Here is a 21,932-nt window from a genome sequence, read left to right on the forward strand (position 1 = left end):
TATGGTAATGTTTCTTATGAACCTTCAACTACCGAGATGCGTATGCAATCACCCTTCCATCCTGCATCAATACTGCACCAAGCCTAATACGCGATGCATCACAATACACAGTATATGATCCCGAACCCGTAGGTAATACCAACACTGGAGTTGTAGTCAAGGAAGTCTTGAGCTTCTAAAAGCTCAACTCACACTCATTAGACCACCTAAATGGGGCACCCTTGGGTCAATCTAGTAAATAGGGCTGCGATGGATGAAAACCACTCCACGAACTGGCGATAATAACCCGCCAAACCCAGGAAGCTCCGAATCTCTATAGCTGAAGTAGGTCTAGGCCAGTTCTGAACTGCCTCAATCTTTTTAGGTTCCACTTTAATGCCCTCTGCAGATACAACATGTCCCAAAAAGGTAACCGAGTCCTACCAAAACTCACACTTTGAAAACTTGGCATATAACTGGCACTATATTTCAGGGTCCAAAGTACCACCCGAAGATGCTGCTCATGCTCCTCTCGACCGCGGGAGTAGATCAAGATATAATCAATGAAGACGATCACAAAAGAATCCAAATAGGGATTAAATACCCAATTCATCAAATCCATAAATGTTGTTAGGCCATTTGTCAAGCCAAATGACACTACTAGGAACTCATAATGCATGTACTGAGTTCGAAAAGTAGTTTTAGGGAGATCCGATGCCCAAGTCTTAGGGACATCTGATGCCCTAATCTTCAACTGATGGTAGCCAAATTGCAAATCAATCTTTGAAGATACTGTGGCACCCTGAAGCTGATCAAATAAGCCATCAATCCTCAGCAAGAGATACTTGTTCTTGATAGTGACTTTGTTCAACTGCCGATAATCTATGCACACACTCATCGTACTATCCTTCTTCTTCACAAACAACACTGGTGCACCCCAGGGCAAGATACTAGGTCTAATGAATCCTTTATCAAGCAAATCATACAACTGCTCATTTAGCTCATTCAACTCAGTTGGGGCCATACAGTATGGTGGAATAGAAATGGGCTGAGTGCTCGGAGCCAAATAAATACAGAAAATCAATATCCCTATCGGGTCGTTTCCAGTAGATTTGCAGGAAACACCTCTAGAAACTCACGCACAACAGGTATTGAATCCATGGAGGGAACCTCCGCAGTAGAATCAAGAACATAGGCCAAATATGCTAGACATCCCTTCTCGACCATATGCCAAACCTTCACATAAGAAATAACTTTACTAGTAGAATGACCAGGAGTCCCCCTCCACTCTAATCGAAGAAACCCAGAATAGCTAAGGTCACTGTCATGGCGTGACAGTCCAATATAGCATGATAAAGTGACAACCAATCCATGCCAAAAATAACATCAAAGTCCACCATATCAAGAAGTAGGATATCCACACCAGTCTCAAGGCTTCCGATAGAAACCACACATGAGCGATAAACACTATCTACTACAATAGAATCTCCCACAGACGTGGACACATATACAGGAGCACTTAAAGAATCATGAGGCACAATAAGTTATGAAGCAAAATTGGATGACATGTAGGAATAAGTAGAGCTCGGATCAAATAATACTGAATCATCTCTATGGCAAACCGAAACAATACTTATGATGATGGTGTCAGATGAATCAACCTCAACTCTAGCTGGGAATGCATAAAATTGGGACTGGGCTCCACCACTCTGACCTTCGCCCCTCGGGCGACCCCTAGCTAGCTGGCCTCTACCTCTAATGGCCTGACCTCCACCTTTAGCAACCTAACCCTTGCCTCTAGGTGATTGTGCGAGTGGTGGAGCAACCGGTGCCGACATAATGGCACGAAAACCCTGCTGAGGTATGCTGCTCGACAATATAGGGCAATACCTGCTGATGTGACCTATGCCCCCACACTCAAAGCACTCCCCGGCTGCTGAGGCTGCTGAAGCTGAGACTAACCCTGATAGCCCGGATAGCCACTGTAGTAACTCTGAAGCGGTGGTGCACTGATAGGATCTGAAGGTGCGCTAAATACTGGCTGCTCAGGACGAGACCCATAATAACCATAAACGCCCGAAGCACCGTGGGCTACCTGAAGAGCTGACTGAATCAGCCTAGAAGGATGACCTCTACCAAAAAACCCTCTACCTCTAAATGAGGCACCACTGAAGCCACCGAAATGACAGGGCCTCTTCTCAGATGTCGACTCTCTATCATGACCACGAACTATCTCGATCCGTCTAGCAATATATACGGCCCTCTAGAAAGAAATATCATCCCCCGTCTCCTTGGACATCTGAAGCCTGATGCCGAAGGTAAGACCATAAATAAACCTCCTCACCCTCTCTATATCTGTAGGAATCAACATAGTTGTGTGACGAGCCAGGTCCACAAATCTGGTCTCATATTGGGTGACAATCACGCCACCCTATTGAAGGTGCTCAAACTGCCTACGGTACTCCTCTTTTAGAGTGAAAGGAATAAACTTCTCCAGAAATATCTGCAAAAATTGATCCCAAGTAAGTCAAGGTGAACAAGCTGGTCTGCTCCGTTCAAAATCCTGCCACCACTTCTTGGCAGAACTGGTCATTTGGAACACTGCAAAGTCAACCCCATTGGTCTCAACAATACCCATGTTGTGCAACACCTAGTGGAAACGGTCCAAGTAATCCTGTGGGTCCTCAGAGGGTGCACCACTATAATGAACAGGAAAGAGCTTGGTGAACTTATCCAACCTCATCAATCCCTCAGAAGACATCGTGGGCCTCTCCCCGGGCTGTGTAGAAACTACGGATTGAACTATCCCAATTGTTGGAGCTGCCAAAGTCTGGTATAGGGGAGCAATCTGCTATGGATTGTGAGTGGCAGGTGTCTGTGCTCCTCCCCCCAGCCTGAGAGAAGGTTGGTGCCATAGGAAGTGCTCTAGTCTGAGCCACACTCTCCATGAGTCCAACTAAGCGGATTAAAGCGTCTTGAAGTATGGGAGTTACATTGAATCCCTCTGGGACCTGAGCGGATCCGACTGGTGCTGTCTGAACTGGGACCTCCTCCTCATTGTCAATCTGAGGCTCCACTATGGGTGCTTCTACTCCTTGGGCTCTAGGCTAAGCTCTGCCTCCGCATCGGCCCCGGACCCTACCCCTAGTAGTGGCAGCAACAGGGGGATCTGGCTCTTGTCCGGCTATAGATGTTGTGCGAGTTCTCACCATCTACGAGAGAATAAGAGTAGAATGGTTCAAGCTTCAATAATGGAAATAAACCACACGATAGAGAAAGAAAGATGTGAAATTTTCCTAAAGCCTTATAGCCTCTAAAAGATAAGTATAGACATCTCCGTACCGTTCCTCCAGACTCTACCAAGCTTGCTCATGACTAGTGAGACCTACTCAACCTAGTGCTCTAATACCAACTTGTCACGATATGGAATTCCCACCCTCGGTACTATGATGACGCCTAACATTTCACTTGCTAAGCTAGGCAATGTTAGCTATAATTATTAACCATTTTTAACAATTCAAATCAAATGATAATAATGAAACTGAATAGTCTGAAACAGGGTGATAAACTAATAAATGATGTAATCCAGATACAATCCCAGAAACTTGTGTCATGAAAACATGAGCGTCTAGAGTACTACAGATAATAGTCTGAATAAAACGTAACTGTTTGAATCAAAATAAATAGCTAAGATGACATAGAAGGGGATTTCAGGGTTGCGGATGCCGTACAACTATACCTCAAGTCTCCACTGATAGCTAGATCTGAGCAATCTCACTCAGCGTTGCTGGGTGATATTTAGCTTAAGTATGTATATTTATATGTGTATCGCCTCGCATTTTACTCATGTTTCGTAAATTTTGGATGTAAAATGTAATGATTTGATCTAATTCGTGATATTTTTATGCGTAGGAATTATCCAGAGGAAACATGGGACGATGGTGCGAGATTGAAGGCAAAAAGAAGCAAAATGGGAAAAATGTCACAACATGACAAAAAATCCCAGCGCCAGGGCTAGCTCCCCACACTACCCTGGGCGCTGGTGATGGGGAAGTTCTCCTAGTTTGTCCGGGACAAGGTTATTTCGGCCCAAGACCCCCTAAAATTGTATAAAAGCAAGGCTAAGCCTATTTTGAGAGGGGAGACGCCACTTTGAGAGAGGAATACACACGAGGAACATCCGGGAGCGAGGATATCTCAATTTTCTTCATCTTTTCTTAGTATTCTCAATTATTCAACACTTGTGAATTTGTTTTGATATTATCATGAGTCACTAAAACCCATAGTTCTGGGGTTGTGATTTAGCCATGAATATTGTTATTTAAAGTTGACTTAACCTTGATTACAATTTGCTAATATATGTTTGTTTCTTTAATTCTATAATTAATTGCTTAATTGTATGGCCAACAGTTAGGTTCTCTTTACTATCTATGCTATGCCTGGGAAAGCTATGTCTAGATTAGAGAAGAATTGAAGAGGGTATGATCTTAACTCTGAGTGGGTGTCTGATTTGTGGTTAGGATAGGAATATACCTAGTCACCATGCTTAATTGAATATCACAATCTTAATGCGTTCTTAATAGATTGATTCCATAAGAATATAGGCATTAATCTATTTTGAATAGGCGAGTAGTAATTCAAGAGAATATTACGACAGCAATTATACAACCATGAGTGAATTGTATGAAAGAGAGAGCTAATTAGAACACAATAGGATTGGTGAATCGATCACAATCCTAGAATGTTTGTCTCTACTGAATACACAACAACTACTTTGTTGCTTGATTAATTAGTTACTTGTTAGACATATATTGCTTAGCACAATCACACTTTTGAACTCTGATTGACTCGACTGAATAATAATCTTGGTGAAACTAGTGGGTAGTTAACACAAGTCTCTGTGGGTTCGACACTCGATTTATCACTTTATTACTTGTACAACCACGTATACTTGTGTGTGCGTTTGGGAGCAACAAGTTTTTGGCACCGTCGCCGGGGACTTGAATATTGACTACTTTCTAGATTTTACTTTAGTTGTTTATTTCGTCAAGTCAAAAGTTTCTTATTGGTTGCTCTGCTCTCAGGAACTTTAATTGAATGCGAAGGGTCAGAAGCCAAGATAGACTTCAAGGCTTTGACCCTGAACCTTAGAGAACATTTCTCAAGAGGTTGAGGGAAGCAAGGGATGTAGAAAATCTTCAGGCACTTGTTAAACTACCTATGAACATGGCAGAGGAGCAACACATGGTTGTTCAGGAGATGGCGATTCCCATCATTGCTAATATCACCTCCAGCATTGTGAAGCCTAGAATTATTGGGCACTTTGAACTAAAATAGAGCATGATCCAGTCACTACATGCGAATGTGCAGTTTTTGGGTCTTCCACACGAGGATCCACAACAACACATCCTGAAACTTTTGGAGATTAGTGATACTTATATCACTAACAGAGTCACTCCAGACTATGTGAGGCTCACATTGTTCTTATTTTCTCTGTTGGGCGAAGCAAAGCAATGGTTGAAAGCGGAACCAATTAATTCTCTTACATCATGGGATGATCTGGCGAGGAAATGTTTGGCACAGTTCTTTCCTTCAGGAAAAACTACAAAGATCAGAAGTGAGATAGTCGCCTTCAAATAGAAATCGGGAGAGTCTCTATATTCAGCTTGGGAGAGATTCAAGGGGCTGCTCAGAGACTATCCTCATCACAACCAGACAAATGAAGTGTTAGATCACATCTTCATAGAAGGGCTCTATCCAGAGATAAAAATTTTGGGGGAACAGCGGGAGGTCAAGTATTGGAGAAAAGCTTTGATGAAATTTATGCCTTATTGAATAAATTCTCCAAAAGCAATCCCGATTGGCAAGGAGAGATGGACAGACACACAATGCAAAAATTTACGGGGGTCCTCGAGTTAGACGTTGTTTCTGCATTATCAGTGCAGGTTGCCACATTGGCCAACCAAGTCAACAAGATGACCTTGGCTATTAACAAGCAACAAGCTCAGCCAGTGCAACATGTTCAGATATTTTGTGAAATATGTAGAGAGGGTCACACGAGCGACTTATGCCCAGCTAATCTGGAGTCTGTCTATTTTATGGGTAATGCAAATAGAGGCCAGACAAACTAGTATGGAAAAACTTACAATCCTAACTAGAGGAACCACCCAAGCTTCTATTGGGGTGGAAACCAAGGTGCTCAGAACTAGTACAGGCCACAAGCTCCTCAACAACAATATAGACTACCATAGGCTGAACAACATACAAACCCGTCGAGTCATATTGAGGAGATGCTAAAGAAATTGATGGCTGATCAGTAGGCCCATGCAGCAACCCACTCTGTAGCTATTCAAAATTTTGAGAGACAAATGGGGCAACTTGCCAGTGCCAAAATAGTCAACCAGTTGGGGTACTTCCAAGCGACACTAAGGCTAATCCTAAGGCATCTATTAATGCTGTGTCATTGAAGAATGAGAGACAATTATAAGAAGTCCCATCTAAAAAGAGAAAGCAAGTGACCTTTAATTAGAAACCGGCTGCCATAGAAGCAGAATCAAAAAAAGTAAAGGAGTCAGAGAAGCCAGCTGAAGAGGCAGTGGCTAAGCAACCCCCACCATTAGTTGCGAGGCCACCACCTCCGTTCCTTCAGAGATTGCTGAAAGTGAAGGATAATGCGGCTTATAAAAAGTTTCTTGATATTTTGAAGTAGGTGCAAATCAATATTTTGCTGGTAGACATCCTGCAAGAAGTGCCCAAATATGCCAAATATATCAAAGACATAGTGGCAAATAAGAGGATGTTGTTAGAGTTCGAGACTGTAGTACTCACTGAAGAATGTAGCTCAAGAATTCAAAGCAAGCTACCACAGAAATTGAAGGATCTAGGTAGTTTCATTATCCAAATCTCGATTGGTAAGCACCCAGTTGGGCGAGCTTTGTGTGATCTTGGGGTGAGCATCAATTTTATGCCACTATCTATTTTAAGATAGTTGGGGTTGGGTGAGCTGCACCCAACCACGGTGATTTTACAATTGGTTGATCGCTCCCTTGCTCATCCTAAATGAGTGATTGAAGATGTGTTAGTTCAAGTGGGTTCTTTCATTTTCTCTACTGATTTCATTATCTTAGACTATGAGCCTGATCAGGAAGTCCCATTTATTTTGCGGCATCCATTCTTAGCCACGAGCCGAGCTATTATCGATGTATGTGAAGGAAAGATGACAATGAGAGTGGGTGATCGAGTAGAGGTATTCAATGTGTATAAAGTACTCAGATTGCCAGCCCACTATGAAGAGCTATCCTTGTTTTCTGTGGTGGAAAGTGATATGAATTTATTGGTGCCTTATATGAGCCCCATAGATCCTCTTGAACGAGATTTGATGGGGGATGAAAAAGTGAAGATGAGATGATGGAAGTAATTGAGCAAGTTCTTAACATGTCTTGCAAGTATGTCCATGGGCTTGGGAGATTTGAGGAGTTGGACATACCTGTTACTCTGACCCCTCCTAAACCATCTATTGAAGAAGCTCCAAGGTTAGAGCTCAAGCCTCTTCCAGTGCACCTGCACTATGCTTACTTGGGGAACTCTGAAACGTTGCCACTGATTATTTCATCCAGCTTGACCGAAGTGCAAGAAGAAAAGCTGCTCAGAGTGCTTCCTGAGCATAAAAAAGCTATTGGGTGGACAATTGCTGATATCGAAGGAATGAGTCCATCATTTTGCATGCGTAAAATCTTTCTGGAAGATGGACACCACCCAAGTGTTGAGGAAAAAAAGAGATTAAATCCTATTATGAAAGAGTTTGTGAAGAAGGAAGTAATTAAGTGGCTTGATGCATGTATCATCTTCCCCATTGCTGATAGCAACTGGGTGACCCTAATGCAATATGTGCCTAAAAAGGGAGGGATGACTGTTGTAGAGAATGGGAAAAATGAGCTAATTCCTACTAGCACCGTGATGGGGTGGAGAGTTTGCATTGACTATAGAAGGCTCAACAAAGCAACCCGCAAGGACCACTTCCCACTTCTATTCATTGACCAGATATTGGACAGATTGGTTGTGCGTGAATATCTTTGCTTCCTTGATGGTTATTCGGGGTACAACCAGATTGTCATATGCCCAGAGGATTAGGAGAAGACCACTTTCACATGTCCTTATGGTACTTTTGCTTTCAAGCGAATGCCATTCAGTCTTTGTAAGGCACCGACCACTTTCTAGAGGTGCATGATGGACATTTTCACTGATATGGTGGAAAAATATGTAGAAGTCTTCATGGATGATTTTGCAGTCTTTGAGTCTTCTTATGATGATTGTTTGAAGAATTTGGGCAAGGTGCTGGCCCATTGTGAAGAAATACATTTAGTGCTAAATTGGAAAAAGTACCATTTTATGGTACAAGAAGGCATCATGTTGGACCATAGAATGTCAAGGAGTGACATTGAAATTGATAAGGTGAAGGTGGAGGCGGTTGAAAAATTACCTCCACCTATTTCTGTGAAGGGTGTCCGGAGTTTCTTGGGAAACGTGGGGTTCTATAGACACTTTATTAAACATTTTTCAAAATTTGCTACTCCTTTGTGCAGGTTGCTTGAAAAGGATGTGACCTTCAATTTTGATGAAGCCTGTCTGAAGGCATTCGAGGAGCTCAAAAACAAGCCGGTGGCTGCCCCCATTAGTGTGGCACCGGATTGGTCCTTACCATATGAAATCATGTGCAATGCAAGTGACCATGTTATTGGGGCAGTGATAGGCCAGAGGAAGGACAAGATGTTTTACTTCATATACTATGCGAGTAAGACTCTTGATGATGCAAAACTGAATTACACCATCACCGAAAAGGAGTTGTTGGCTGTTGTGTGGGCCTTTGAGAAATTTCGGGCATACTTGTTGGGAACAAAGGTTATAGTCCATACCGATCATGCAACAATCGGGTATCTATTTACAAAAAAAAGATCCAAGCCTAGATTGATGCGCTGGGTTTTATTATTGCTGGAATTTGATGTAGACATACGAGATCAGAAAGGCACAGAAAACCAAGTAGCCGACCATCTATCAAGGCTGGAAAATCATGATCACGTGGACGAAGGTGGACAAATTAAGGAGGCATTTCCAGATGAGCAACTTTTTGCTATCACCCATGACCCCCCCCCCCATAGTATGCAGACTACGTGAATTACATTGTGAGTGGGGTACTTCCTCCTGAAATTGAACCCGAGGCCAGGAAGAGGTTTCTACATGATGTGAACTTCTACTACTGGGATGAGCCGTTCTTGTACAGACAGTGTTGTCACGACCCAAAATCCCACCACAGGCGTCGTGATGGCACTTAGTCTCTAATACTAGGTAAGCCAATTACAATTACAATTCAAACCATATTTTTTTAAACATATAATTTATCTAATAATCTAATACAAGTGTCAAAACTAACAGCAAAAATAAATATAAAAACCTCCCAAGATTGGTAATACTGAGTCACGAACTCTGACTGAGTACATGTAGTGATCCCAAGGATCGAATATACAATACTGTGCGAATAAGAGTGGATAGTACAATAAAAATGGAAAGACTCCAAGGGACAGCGATACCAAAGCAGCCCTACCTTGAATCCTTGCAATCACACTCTAATCTCTGTCCGAATATGATATCTCCAATACCTTGCTCTGTACAAAAATATGCAAAAGTGTAGTATGAGTACACCACAGTCGGTACCCAGTAAGTATCAAGACTAACCTCCGTGGAGTAGTGACGAGGTATAATCAAGACACTCACTAGTCATTTAACCTGTGCAATATAGTAATATATAGGGATAGTAGAAGACAAGTAGCAGTGACGACAACAAGGATCAATCAGGGATATGAACAACAAGGCAACAAGAACACCATAAATATTGCACAAACGAATAAGGAACACAAGTACAACCAATTAATCAAGTCCTTCAAATATAAATCTTTCACATATAAGTTTTTTAAATAAAAATCCTTCGAGTAAAATTCTTTCAAATAAAAGTCACTATGTGACACCTCATTTCATAATCATAAAATACGGGTCTCAACCAACTTTCATATATTTATTACACCTCGTGCCCATATCTATATTACAACCGCACAGACAACTCACGTACCAAAATATCAATGTATATAAGATCCGCATGATCAATTTTTTTCAATAAAGTAAGTTTATAATTTTTGTAACAAAGTAAGAAATCATCGAAGAAATGAGCTTATTTTTGAACTCGGTTGGGTGAAGAAAATGACATTTCAATTAAAATGAAGCATCCGATAGCTACTGATTTAGATGTAAAATTTATTAAATTAAAACATATAGCAATTTCCTTTATTCGAAACAACTCAAATCTCGAAAACTAGTAAAAACCAAAAACACAAATCCGCAGAGTCTTGTATAAAGAGCCAAGCCAACGCAATACAACAAGGAATACAAAACACATTATAAAATAAAATAATACATCACGGAAGAACAAAATAACCAAAGGAAAGTACAACCATAGAGAAATATCAACAAAGGGCACTCCCGAGGTATCGCCTCGTAGTCCCAAATCATAAATAAATTTCAACAAAAGGGCACTCCCGAGGTACCGCCTCATAGTCCCAAATCATAAATAATTTCAACAAAAGGGCACTCCCGAGGTACCACCTCGTAGTCCTAAATCATAAATAAATTTCAATATTTCCTTATATCACCGCGGAAGCCTTCATATTTAGTTATTTGTTTTAAAATCATTTTTTCCGAAATAGCATCCCTCGTTTTAGCCACCCTTGTCACACCGCATGGCTTCTAGTAGTTTCCCTACTAGCCACGCGTATCAAACTCCCCTTATCTCACCGCATGCATTTCAACACCCATACCTTATACCACCGCATGCGTATCAATATTACAATATATCACAATTCGCACCCCAAGTGTCCGATTATCACAGCATAACACAACTTGCACCTCAAGTGCTCAAATATCACAACATATTATAAATTGTAACTCAAGTGCTCAAATATCACCACATATCACAAATTGCACCTCAAGTGCTCAAATATTACAACATATCACAAATTGCACATCAAGTGCTCAAATATCACCACATATCACAAATTGCACCTCAAGTGCTCAAATATTACAACATATCACAAATTACACATCAAGTGCTCAAATATCAAAACATATCACAAATTGCACCACAAGTGCTCAAATATTACAACTTGCCACAGAAATTAACAATACATTATTTTCCATAATAAGGAGCCCATGTCTCGACCATAAGGTACACAAAATCTTAACAAGATATCCGGGAGTGAACAACTCAAAAAAATAATATTTCACAATTTAACACTTTGCCTCAATATGATTTTCGGCCTTTATAACTCAATACCAATTTCAACAACATGAACTACAAAGATATTCATTAAGGAACAACGCCTTCTTTAATTCCAATTTTTGGCAAATAGATTAATATCTCCTTTTAAAATTATTTAATAAATTATTTGCAAATGAAAAATCCATAATGAAATTATCTCCAGGAAATACAACTCAACAAAAATATAGGATTCACATAAAAATCAAGGTGGCAATCACTCCAAATTATCATATAAAAACAAATTCAACAAACAAGGATTTACTATGTTCCAACAATTTTCCAATTTAATACGTAAGGGCGCCTACGAATTTCAACCAATATAATTTGCACATATAAACCAAGTACGCACTCGTCACCTCGCATACATGATTTTCAATTACACAATATCCATATAAGACTCAATGCCTAAGGGGTAATTTCCCCCATTCAAGGTTAGGCAAGATACTTACCTCGAACCGGGTAATTCTTTACTCTGCTATGCCTTTGCCTCGCGGATTAGCCTCCGAAAGTCTTGTATCTAGTCATAATTAATTCGATTCAGTCAATACAAATCATTGGAATTAATTCCATATGAAAATACTAATTTTTCAATCAAAATCCGAAATTTAACTCAAAAATCGCCCGTGGGGCCCACGTCTCGAAATCCGATGAAACTCATAAAATCCGATAACCCATTCAATTATGGGTCCAACCATACTAGTTTCACTCAAATCCGACTCCGAATCGACATCGAAATCTCCAAAATTCATTTTATGAAATTTCTATAATTTTTCCCACATTTCCATCTCAAAACACTAATTAAATGATGAAAACAATTATATATTCGTGTATATTGACAAAATCCGAGTTAAAATCACTTACCCCGATGTTTTATCTTGAAAATCTCTCAAACATCGCCTATCCCCAAGCTCCAATTTGTCAAAAATAGAAAATGGGACGAAGTTCCCTTTTTATAACTTAAAGTTTTTGTCCAGGCGCTGCCCTCGATCGCTGTCCCCGGTCGCTACCCCCGATCACTGCCCCCGATCGCTACCCCGATCGCTGCCCCCGATTACTGCCCCCGATCGCTGCCCCCGATCCAGGCATCAGAAAAATTCAAGCAGTTGTTTAAGTCCAAACTTCGATCTGTTAACCATCCGAAACTCACTCGAGGCCCTCGGGACCTTAACCAAATACACCAACAAGTCCTAAAACATCATACTAACTTAGTCGAAACCTCAAATCACATCAAACAACGTTAAAACCACGAATCATACCCCAATTCAAGCTTAAGGAACTTAAGAATTTCCAACTTCTACATTCAATGCCGAAACCTATCAAATCAGGTCCGATTTACCTCAAATTTTGCACACAAGTCATAAATGACATAACAGAGCTCTGAAAACTTTTAGAACTGGATTCCGACTCTGATATCAAAAAGTCAACTCTCTGGTCAAACTTCCAAACTTAAATTTCTATTTTAGCCATTTTAGGCCTAATTTAGCTACGGACTTCCAAATAAATTTTCGGACATGCTCCTAAGTCCAAAATCAACATACAGAGCTATTGGAATCATCAAAACTCTATTTCGGAGTCGTTTGCTCCAAAGTCAAACTCCGGTCAACTCTTTTCACTTAAGCTTCAAAAATGAGAATTGTTCTTTCAATTTAATCCCGTATCATCCGAAAACCAAGCTCGACCATAAACGCAAGTCATAATGCACATTACAAAGCTGCTCGGGACCTTAAGTCACTGAACGAAATATAAATTCTCAAAATGACAAGTCGGGTCGTTACATTCTCCCCCTCTTAAAACATACGTTCGTCCTCGAACGTGCCAAGAATGTTTCGGAGGATATTAAATTACTAAGTGTACTATTACACACCTACTCGCGGTGAGTCCACGTCACCGAAATTTTAACATAGTCCAACAACACCATCTCAGTTGAGATTATTTCTTTTATCCACATTTATAAACTTTAATACCAATTTCTAACACTCCAAACATTTCCAAAAGGCCTGATTTTTCACATCAACACACTGTATTAGTCTCAAACGATTGTAGAAATTTTGTGCCTACGCACACATCATACGTATGCCCATAACCACATCTATGGTCATAAAAAATTGTTCATAATCTATTTCAGCATCGTCAATTAACCTCATATTAATCAAAATATCATTTCAAATTTTCACAACACCGACAGCAAAACGTGAGGCATGAAGACCTCATAATTATTTATCCGACTTAACGATTCATGTTTAACGCCACCTGGGCACTCACCTCGTGGGATAAAACTTAATAATTATAGTATGAAATGGCTAAATATGCATATAAAACACATACAAGAATTATCAAATAAGCCTAACAGGCACGACTCCATATTAGTACTATAGTACAAATTAAATTTCACAAAGGAAGAATTTAAAATACATGAATTTAACCACAAGGATCTCATCTTGATATAACTTCCACCGCGGCACGTAGCTCGGGTTAAACATATCAAATCACATTAAACCGCGAGGATCCCAGCCTCAACTCTGAATCATAAGTACTATGCACATCGTGCCAATCGAAATCCTTCTTTTTTATAAAAATTCCGATAAATAATTTTTCAACACATAATGAACCCCCATACTGATAGGGCATATAAATCACAATTTGTAACCAATCATCCCAAGATCACATCAAAACCCACTGTAGTGAGTAACAGAAAATCACTTTTGGACTCATAGCCCTCAATAGTGTACAAAACAACATGATAGACACGAGCTAACATCATCAAATCTCCCAACAGGGATAAACACATGAGTGGTGTACAATTCACAAACTCGCCCTATATGGAGCACGATAGGAGGTCTCAACTCGATAATCAGAATTGAATCAAAATAAGAATAGTGCTCCTCTATTATAAATTAAATCATACCTATAACGACACCATATGGTATATCGGCCTCAGCCAAATCATAGCAATTATATCAACGGGCCGGGCCACTCCCTCTTAGGCGCCCTCTACTCGCCTATCCTCCACCCCTAACTGACTGTGCATGTGGGGTAGTAACTGGAATAGAGCCTGTAGCCTGAGTATTCTGATGAAATCCCCCTCTCCCATGTCTGGGACAATCTCTCATGATGTGCCTAGTATCACCACACTGATAACAACCCCTCTGCAGGTTCGGCTGCTCATACTGAGTCTGTGCTGGATAACTGGAATAACCATTATAGGAACCCCGTGTTGGTGGTGCATTAAAAGAACTTACTGGAGCACTCCGAGTATTCTGAAATTGTTTTTATGACCCGCTGATACTGAAATATAGAATTATTAAGGACGCGGGAATACCGCAAGTCTCAGCATTATCCCATACAAATCTCAGCTCTTAATCATATACAAGTTTTGGAGAACCTTTCAATACCATATATATACATCTCAGGCCAAAACTGATATAACACATGACCCCACAATCTGATCATTGATAGTGGACTCCCTTCACTTGGCGTGAAGCCATAGGACACAGTCCGATGATCCACAATACTAACGTTCACCGCTCGTACGACACCAGTCATAAGACACCTCAAGCCATTTATTTGGCGCATGTCATCCTCGTGAGCGTTAAACTCGCTTCCTCTAATGCCTTGACTGCTAGTATGTACCCTTCACTAAATGTAAATCCCATATGAACCACATAGTCTATAATACCACCAACTATCTTCAGATCTACATCCACCTCGTGACCCTACCATGATTACGACGATTAGGCAACCAAATAAACATTCTTAAGCTTGTACTTATCAACCAAATGTCAGAACCTGCTGCACCCCTATGTGCACAACTGAATGATCTATCAGTACTTCCGTATCCTCGATCTGGAAGACACGTTGAGACCATGGTTGAGCATCCCTGGCTTCATTGTAGCCCCTCTGTAGTATCACGAACCATTGGCGCATAGTTGATACCGAGTGCGCAATTTCATACATGAGTAGATGCAATGTAACATAAGATATATGCTTCAAGCTGAATAAATGTCGCACGATAAGGAATGAAAGAAGTGAAAAATTTCCTACTAGCTCTGTAGCCTCTCGAAGATAAGTACAGACGTCTCCGCACCGATCCGCAAGACTCTACTAAACTTGTTCGTGACTTGTAAAACCTATGAACCTAGAGCTCTAATACTAACTTATCACGACCCAAAATTCTACCACAGGCGTCGTGATGATGACACTTAGTATCTAAGACTAGGTAAGCCGATTACAATTACAATTCAAGCCATATTTGTTTTTTAACATATAATTTATCTAATAATCTAATACAAGTGTCAAAACAAACAACGGAAATAAATTTAAAAACCTCCCAAGACTGGTAATACTGAGTTACGAACTCTAACTGAGTACATTTAGTGATCCCAAGGATCGAATATACAATACTGTGCGAATAAGAGTGGACAATACAATAAAAATGGAAAGACTCCAAGGGACTGGGACGACCAAGCAGCCCTATATTGAATCCTTGCGATCACACTCTAATCTATGTCCGAATCCGATATCTCCAATACCTAGCTCTGCACAAAAATGTGCAGCAGTGTAGTATGAGTACACCACAGTCGGTACCCAGTAAGTATCAAGACTAACCTTGGTGGAGTAGTGACGAGGTACAATCAAGACACTCACTAGTCATTTAACCTGTGCAATATAGTAATATACAGGGATAGTAGAAGACAAGTAGCAGTGACGGCAACAAGTATCAATCAGGGATATGAACAACACGGCAACAAGAACACAATAAATATTCCTCAAACGAATAAGGAACACAAGTACAACCAACTAATCAAGTCCTTCAAATATAAATCTTTCACATATAAGTTTTTCAAATAAAAATCCTTCAAGTATAATTCTTTCAAATAAAAGTCACTCCGTGACACCTCATTTCATAATCATAAAATACGGGTCTCAACCCACTTTCATATTTTTACTACACCTCGTGACCATATCTATATTACAATCGCACGGACAACTCACGTACCAAAATATCAATATATATAAGATCCGCAGGATCAATTTATTTTTAATAAAGTAAGTTTATAATATTTTTTTTAACCAAGTAAGAAATCATCGAAGAAATGAGTTTATTTTTGAACTCGTTTGGGTGAAGAAAATGACATTTCAATTAAAATGAAGCATCTGATAGCTACTGATTTGGATGTAAAATTTATTAAATTAAAACATAACAGCAATTTACTTTATTCGAAACAACTCAAATCTCGAAAACTAGTAAAAACCAGAAACACAAATCCTCAGAGTCTTGTACAAAGAGCCAAGCCAACGCAATATAACAAGGAATACAAAACACATAATAAAATTAAATAATACATCATGGAAGAACAAAATAACCAAATGCAAGTACAACCATAGAGAAATATCAACAAAGGGTGCTCCCGAGGTACCGCCTCGTAGTCCCAAATCATAAATAAATTTCAACAAAAGGGCACTCCCGAGGTACCGCCTGGTAGTCCCAAATCATAAATAATTTAAACCAAAGGGCACTTCCGAGGTACCGCCTCGTAGTCCCAAATCATAAATAAATTTCAATCTTTCCTTATATCACCGCGGGAGCCTTCACATTTAGTTTTTTTTTTTAAATTATTTTTTTCGAAATAGCATCTCGCGTTTTAGCCACCCTTATCACACCGCATGGCTTCTAGTAGTTCCCTTACTAGCCACGCGTATCAAGCCCCCCTTATCTCACCGCATGCATTTCAACACCCAGACCTTATACCACCGCATGCGTATCAATATCACAATATATCACAATTCGCACCTCAAGTGCCCGATTATCACAGCATAACACAACTTGCACCTCAAGTGCTCAAATATCACAACATATTATAAAATTGTACATCAAGTGCTCAAATTTTAAAACATATCATAAATTGAACCTTAAGTGCTCAAATATTACAACATATCACAAATTGCACATCAAGTGCTCAAATATCACCACATATCACAAATTGCACCTCAAGTGCTCAAATATTACAACATATCACAAATTGCACATCAAGTGCTCAAATATCAAAACATATCACAAATTGCACCGCAAGTGCTCAAATATTATAACTTGCCACAGAAATTAACAATACATTATTTTCCATAATAAGGAGCCCATGGCTCGACCATAAGGTACACAAAATCTTAACAAGATATCCGGGAGTGAACAACTCAAAAAAATAATATTTCACAATTTAACACTTTGCCTCAATATGATTTTCGGCCTTTATAACTCAATACCAATTTCAACAACATGAACTACAAAGATATTCATCAAGGAACAATGCCTTCTTTAATTCCAAATTTTGGCAAATAGATTAATATCTCCTTTTAAAATTATTTAATAAATTATTTGCAAATGAAAAATCCATAATGAAATTATCTCTAGGAAATACCAACTCAACAAAAATACGGGATTCACATAAAAATCAAGGTGGCAATCACTCCAAATTATCATATAAAAACAAATTCAACAAACAAGGATTTACTATGTTCCAACAATTTTCCAATTTAATACGTAAGGGCGCCTACGAATTTCAACCAATATAATTTGCACATATAAACCAAGTACGCACTCGTCACCTCACATACATGGTTTTCAATTACACATTTTTCACATAAGACTCAATGCCTAAGGGGTAATTTCCCCCATTCAAGGTTAGGCAAGATACTTAGCTCGAACCGGGTAATTCTTTAATCTGCTATGCTTTTGCCTCGCGGATTAGCTTCCGAAAGTCTTGTATCTAGTCATAATTAATTTGATTCAGTCAATACAAATCATTGGAATTAATTCCATATGAAAATACTAATTTTCCAACAAAAATCCAAAATTTAACTCAAAAATCGCCTGTGGGGCCCACGTCTCGAAATCCGACAAAACTCATAAAATTCGATAACTCATTTAATTATGAGTCCAACTATACTAGTTTCACTCAAATCCAATTCCGAATCGACATCGAAATCTCAAAAATTCATTTTATGAATTTTCTATAATTTTCGCCAAATTTCCATCTCAAAACACTAATTAAATGATGAAAACAATGATATATTCGTGTATATTTACCAAATCCGAGTTAGAATCACTTATCCCGATGTTTTTCCTTTAAAATCTCTCAAAAATCGCCTCTCCTCAAGCTCCAATTTGTCAAAAATAGAAAATAGGACAAAGTCCCCTTTTAATAACTTAAAGTTTCTGTCTAGGCGCTGCCCCCGATCGCTGCCCCGATCGCTGCCCCCGGATGCTGCCCCAGTTCACTGCCCCTGGTCTCTGCCCCCGATCACTGCCCCCGATCGCTGCCCCGATTACTGCCCCCGATTACTGCCCCTCGATTACTGCCCCCGATTGCTGCCCCCGATCCAGGCATCAAAAAAATTGCAGCAGCTGTTTAAGTCCAAATTTCGATCCATTAACCATCCAGAACTTACCCGAGACCCTTGGGACCTCAACCAAATACACCAACAAGTCCTAAAATATCATACGAACTTAGTCGAAATCTCAAATCACATCAAATAATGCTAAAACCACGAATCATACCCCAATTCAAGCTTATGGAACTTAAGAGTTTCCAACTTCTACATTCGATGCTGAAATCTATCAAATCAGGTCTGATTGACCTCAAATTTTGCACACAAGTCATAAATGATATAACGGAGCTATGAAAATTTTCAGAACTGGATTCTGACTCCGATATCAAAAAGTCAACTCTCCGGTTAAACTTCCAAGCTTAAATTTCTATTTTAGCCATTTCAGGCCTAATTTAGCTACGAACTTCCAAATAAATTTTTGGACACGCTCCTAAGTCCAAAATCACCATACAGAGCTATTGGAATCATCAAAACTCTATTCCGGAGTCGTTTGCTCAAACGTCAAATTTCGGTCAACTCTTTGCACTTAAACTTCTAAAATGAGAATTGTTCTTTCAATTTAATCCTGTATTATCCAAAAACCAAACTTGACCATACACGCAAGTCATAATGCACATTACAAAGCTGCTCAGGACCTTAAGTTACAGAACGAAATGTAAATTCTCAAAATGACAAGTCGGGTCGTTACAAGTATGCAGATCAATTGATGAGGAGATGCATTCCTGAAAAAGCGGTGGAATTAGTATTGTATGATTGCCATGCTTCGCCTTATGGGGGCCATCATGGAGACGATTGGACACCTACAAAGGTGCTACAGTCTGGGTTCTATTGGCCAACATTATTTAAGGATGCCTATGCATTTGTTAAGAAGTGTGACTAGTGTAAGAGAACACGAACAATCACAAAGAGGCATGAGATGCCTTTGAATAACATCCTGGAGATAGAGATTTTTGATGTGTGGGGGATAGACTTCATGGGACCATTCCCGTTGTCTAGAGGAAACAAATATATCTTGCTAGCGGTTTACTACATGTCAAAATGAGTAGAGGCAATCGCATTGCAAACCAATGATGCCAAGGTGGTAGCTGCTTTTGTTAAGAAAAACATATTCTCGAGGTTAGGGACTCCATGTGCCTTGATCAGTGATAAAGGGACACATTTCTGCAATCGGTTGTTGAATAACCTTCTAGCCAAATATGGGGTCTGTCACAGAGTTTCCATAACATATCATCTGCAAATAAGTGGACAAGTTGAGGTGTCCAACAGAGAAATAAAGCAGATTTTAGAGAAGGCAGTGAGTGTGAATAGGATGGATTGGGCTGCAAAGTTAGATGATGCCTTGTGAGCATATAGAAGTGCATACAAAACACCAATTGGGGCGTCCCCGTATAAGCTTGTTTATGGGAAGTCATGTCACTTGCCGGTTGTACTTGAACACAAGGCATATTGGGGAATTAAAAAGTTGAATATGGACTTTGAAGCCACGGGCGAGAAGAGGTTCTTGCAGTCGAATGAGTTAGATGAGTTTAGGTTGCACTTTTATGAAAATGCTAAGCTTTACAAGGAGAAAAAAAAAAGATGGCATGACAAGCGTATCACGCCACGTCACTTTGAGCCGGGCCAAAAGGTACTATTGTTCAATTCTAGGCTTAAGCTGTTTCCTGGGAAGTAAAAATCGAGATGGCCAGGTTCATTTGAGGTGGTGAGAGTCACTCCTTATTGTGCAATTGAGTTGCACGCTTTAAATGGTGAATTGTTTTTAGTGAATGGGCAAAGAGTCAAGCACTTTTGGGGAGATGTCATTGATCGTGACAAGTTTAAAGTAATACTCACTGATGAGTAAGCGAGGCCCTACGCGTCGTGCCGTGACATTAAATCAGGTGCTTGTTGGGAGGTAACCTAATTTTTATTGCTTTCATAGCTTAGCTTTTCAATTTTTTTTAGTTAGAGTAGACTAGAGTTTTTATTTTCTTTGTAAACATAGAATCATAGGTAGCATGGTGTGGGTTATGTAAAATGGATATATAAAGTGCTCGGGGGATCAGAGATTTCATTACAAAAAAAAAAATCAAAAATTGGCAAAACCAACGCCCAATGCTACCTAGGGCGCAAAAAACAGAAACAATTTTCCCCGAGCGCCAGGCCTAGCACGATGCGCTGGGCTGGGGGTGGCAGGTAAGTAATATTTATTTTCTTTTTCGTTTGTTTTTGTTTTATTATTTTTATTTCCCATACCCATAAAACCCGACCCACTTACCCGTTTCTACTCATCCCTTAACCCATATCCTATCCATACCCAAACCCCTCCTAATTAAAATAACTCTAACCCCCCTAATCCCTTCTCTCTCTCTCCCCCCTACTCTCTCCTTATCTCTGCCCGCGTCTCTATCTATCTCTCTCTAAATTTTTCTAGCTTCCCTTGCTTTCATCTCAACCCTCCCAGGTATGTTCCTCTTCTCCCTTTTTCTTTTATTTTGTATATTACACTACCCACCCCCTCCCAAACGCCCTAACCCCAATTCCCCCTTAGTGGTTTCTTAGAACTCTTTTCTATGGTGGGTGGCCTATTGTACTATGAAATTGGTTGTCAAAAATCGATTGTGAAGTTGTATAAAGAGTAGTAAGATAAAATTCTCTCTACTTCGTTAAAATTTAGGAGGGCCACCATGTTCCACCATTGTTGAATTGAGTTGCACACACTTAACGTTACATCTCGTATTTCTCGTACGTTAAAGTTTCGTCTTCAGTTAATTGACATAGAGCAGGGGGATGAGATTATCTTGAGGTTAGCATATTTATGCTATTTATAACAAGCAATAAGTAAGCGCCATGAAGGATAAAGGGTACACAAATTAAAGAAAATGAGTTTCGTTGAAAGTTGTCGATTTGGGATAAAATACGGGCCGAGCAATAATACCCGATATTTATGAACTAGTACCATACAAGGTACCATATGACCATGATAGTATGATGTATAAAGTGTATTGAAAATAAGTAAAATTTTAAGTAATTTGAGACAATTCTTAATTATACGGGTAATTGGTTAATTACCGGATAACGGGACATTACCTAATTACCTAATAAGTGGATAAAGATTAAACTTTCCCACCCCCATCCCCACGTGGCAGCAACCACATCTCAAAGGAATGACTCTTAGTCATTCTTATTAGGTGGCAACCTAATATGCCAAATACAAGGCATTTCAATT

The 21,932-nt window shown here is 39.7% G+C and overlaps 1 protein-coding gene across 1 annotated transcript; it reads left to right on the top strand.

Moving 5' to 3' along the window:
• The first annotated feature begins 7,386 nt into the window (after window positions 1-7,386).
• Window positions 7,387-9,150, top strand: LOC142175906 (uncharacterized). Its single transcript, XM_075242912.1, has 2 exons — window positions 7,387-8,075; window positions 8,562-9,150. Exons 1-2 carry the CDS (start codon window positions 7,387-7,389, stop codon window positions 9,148-9,150), a joined length of 1,278 nt encoding a protein of 425 aa, XP_075099013.1.
• Window positions 9,151-21,932: the final 12,782 nt, after the last annotated feature.

The sequence above is a fragment of the Nicotiana tabacum genome, chromosome 22 (genome assembly GCF_000715075.1).
Source record: "Nicotiana tabacum cultivar K326 chromosome 22, ASM71507v2, whole genome shotgun sequence".
Classification (NCBI taxonomy): domain Eukaryota; kingdom Viridiplantae; phylum Streptophyta; class Magnoliopsida; order Solanales; family Solanaceae; genus Nicotiana; species Nicotiana tabacum.

Excerpts from the sequence above, each read along its gene's own strand:
- LOC142175906 (XM_075242912.1), top strand. The coding sequence starts at position 7,387 with ATGGAAGTAATTGAGCAAGTTCTTAACATGTCTTGCAAGTATGTCCAT. Across the intron at positions 8,076-8,561 it reads TTCCTTGATGGTTATTCGGG|GTTGCTTGAAAAGGATGTGA; the intron begins GTACAACCAGAT and ends TCCTTTGTGCAG.